The sequence below is a fragment of the Zalophus californianus genome, chromosome 3, assembly GCF_009762305.2.
Source record: "Zalophus californianus isolate mZalCal1 chromosome 3, mZalCal1.pri.v2, whole genome shotgun sequence".
Lineage (NCBI taxonomy): Eukaryota > Metazoa > Chordata > Mammalia > Carnivora > Otariidae > Zalophus > Zalophus californianus.
Genome location: NC_045597.1, coordinates 22380720 through 22383580, shown reverse-complemented (window position 1 = coordinate 22383580; position 2861 = coordinate 22380720). Strand labels below are relative to the sequence as shown.

The 2861-nt window shown below is 31.8% G+C and overlaps 1 protein-coding gene across 1 annotated transcript; it reads right to left on the bottom strand.

Moving 5' to 3' along the window:
* Positions 1–936: 936 nt before the first annotated feature.
* LOC113920996 (cytochrome b-c1 complex subunit 7-like) lies at positions 937–1272 on the bottom strand. Its single transcript, XM_035726920.1, has one exon. The coding sequence runs from the start codon at positions 1270–1272 to the stop codon at positions 937–939; it is 336 nt and encodes a 111-aa protein (XP_035582813.1).
* Positions 1273–2861: the final 1589 nt, after the last annotated feature.

The window sequence follows — 2861 nt, the reverse complement described above, 5'->3', positions numbered from 1 at the left end:
AAATCCTACTTATATTTGGACTACAGGGATTGACATATTTATTTTAAAATATGTTCAGTATAAATAGAGACACTTCTTAATTAATCAGTTGAATTTAGCCAAACATATCTTGATTTCTGTTATTGAAAATATTTGTTTCTCTAAGTTAGAGAAACTTAAATCAAGTTTCACCTCTCTGCTTCAGCTCAACACAGTAGGCTTAGAGTACGCTCCTTGGACACTTGTCTCTTATCTAATGCGAAGGTTCTGAAGGACTGGAGAAATGGCTAGATGGGACAAAAGTTATTCTAAGAGTTTTGAGAAATAACTACTTGTGGGAAACCTATACAACTTGCTTCATCAGAGGATACTTTGAGATCAAAACTGGCCAAAGGAATGGTTTGACCTATGAAAGATTATTAATAACATATTCACACTTGACATCATTCCACTGAAGAAGGATGTCAGGATTATCAAGATGCGCTACCTTTCGGTGACAATTACTTTCTTACTAGTAGAACTTAATACTGCCCAAGCATTAAAACTTCTAAAAATGAAATATAGGATAGTATGGAGAGTTGTATATAATTTAATTTTGAAGTTACAAAGTTATAACACAATGAGATACTTAAACTGATTCACATTTTGATTTATTAATGTTATCATTATTGTACAGTAAATAAGTACTTTGTAACTTACTATTTTCTCAAATATAGACCTCCATACATAATATTTTTGAAATAATTTCTCAATACTGTCTATGTGCTATGATAATACATATTTTTAGGGGCAGAGATTCACATAGAGGTTTTTATTTTTTGGCCTAGGCTTCTCAAAATGTATCTTGAAGCTGCGTGCACTGATGGAAAAATTTTTTTTTGAATTGTACATTTCAGGTTTATTCAACTTCTTAAAAATATTTGAGGGCAGCTGCAATCACAGATTTCAACTCCATCATTATTTCTTTGCCCACTCTTCTCTCTCTTTTCTTTCCCAAATAACTTCTTTCAGATATGGTTCAAGGTAGAATTTATCCTCCTCATATTTTGTCCACTGCTCTTTAGGCAAGATCTGATGCCTCATGGTCAGGTCCAGTGCTCTTTTAACGCGAAACATCCTGTTGTTATAAAGATTCTCAGGAAGCCTTCTTATGGCCTCTTTGTCATCATCATTCTCATATATTGTATTATCTCTCATTAACCCCAGCTTATTGAACCCTGCAGCATTGTAGTACCATTTTCGAATACCTTTCAGCCACCGGTTTAATGCTGCAATGGCAGGCCTGCTCACCATTTTGACCCAAGGCTCTGGAAAAATGATTTTAAAATATATATCTCAAAGGGTGCCTGAGTGGCTCAGTCGTTAAACATCTGCCTTCAGCTCAGGGAGGCTTGTTTCTCTCACTCCCATCCCCCCACTTGTGTTCCCTTTCTCACTGTCTCTCTCTCTATATAAATAAAATCTTAAAAAAATTATATATATACCTCAAGAATAGAATTTCAAACATGTTAAATGAGTGTTAAAAAGTCTTAGAAAATATTTAGTGCAAGTTGAGCCTCACCAGGGCTAGATTAATTATCTTAGTTCTGAATTGATTAATGAAATTTTACTTCAATTTTAATGAAAAATATTGCTGAAACATTTGATGGGTTTTCCCTAGAAAGACTAAAGGAATATAAAATATACATTCTTATGACTTCATATAGTTTATTCTTCAAAGAACATTCTAATGCATTTTTCTTGATTAATATCAATGTCCACAAGAAAGACTAGCCCCCAGCACCATACTGCATCATTGCTGACAACTAAAAAATAAAACAAACTCATGAATAGTTAATATTTAATAACAATTTACAAAATTACAAACCATAATAACAAGAAGGGATTGTGGTATTTGAATTAAATCTCTTGGTACTAATCATGTAGTACAAATAATGACACTAGAAAATGTATTAAAGCAAGATTTTGTAAGTGACTATATTCTAATAAAACTTTCTAAAAGGACAACTGGATTTCAATAAGCTTAAAGTAATTCAGGAATGTTGTTTTCAAATGACAGAAACTAATTACCATATTCTTACTTTCTGGAGCATGATTAGTACTAGAAATGAATGCAAATATTAAAATTTGTCTCAGATGACCTAACCACTAATACAAAATGCAAGGGGGTAATTAGGTTCATTTCATTAAGCATGAAATGATGGTGAAATCCCTCTCTAAAAATTAAAACTGTCACTATTTAAAAATCCTAATCCTACATTGTAGAACCAGTCCTTGACTAAAAAATATTTATTTAGTCACACTATATGGTGAACACTGTGTTAGGCATGTATTTTGTTTTCTAAATTTCAAAATTTAACTAGAATGTATTGCTTAACTTTTTATCAAACTTTACACTACTCAATAGAATAAAATCACTTTGTGAAATAGTGTCAAACAGTGAGATTTTACAAATGCTGTAATTTATATGCAATTGTAATTGTGTTTACTAAGTGTAAATGCTTGCTATGATTAATCATGATGTTAGGTTTCTTACCAAAAGCCCTGAATATCTTGTGCCTCTTAAAACACAGCTTTCCTGTTCTCTAAGTATAGAGAACATATAAACATCCATTATTGTACTGGACAGTGATGTATGCAAAGGATGGTCATTAAAATTTGAAAACTAGGAGCCTCAACTTATGATTAAGATGTAGAACATAAAAAATAACACTTTATCCAATGAAAATATTTTCAAAAAAGTTAAAATAAAAATCATATACTTCTATGATGCTATCAAAGAGCAGTGGAGATAAGGAAGCCTTGAGGAGCTGAATTACAGAGAATAAACCCTTCATAAGGAAGCAGAAAGCTGTTTTTTTTCAAGAAAGGATGCAAGTACA

Coding starts and splice junctions, on each gene's coding strand:
- LOC113920996 (XM_035726920.1), bottom strand. CDS start 1,272: ATGGTGAGCAGGCCTGCCATTGCAGCATTAAACCGGTGGCTGAAAGGT.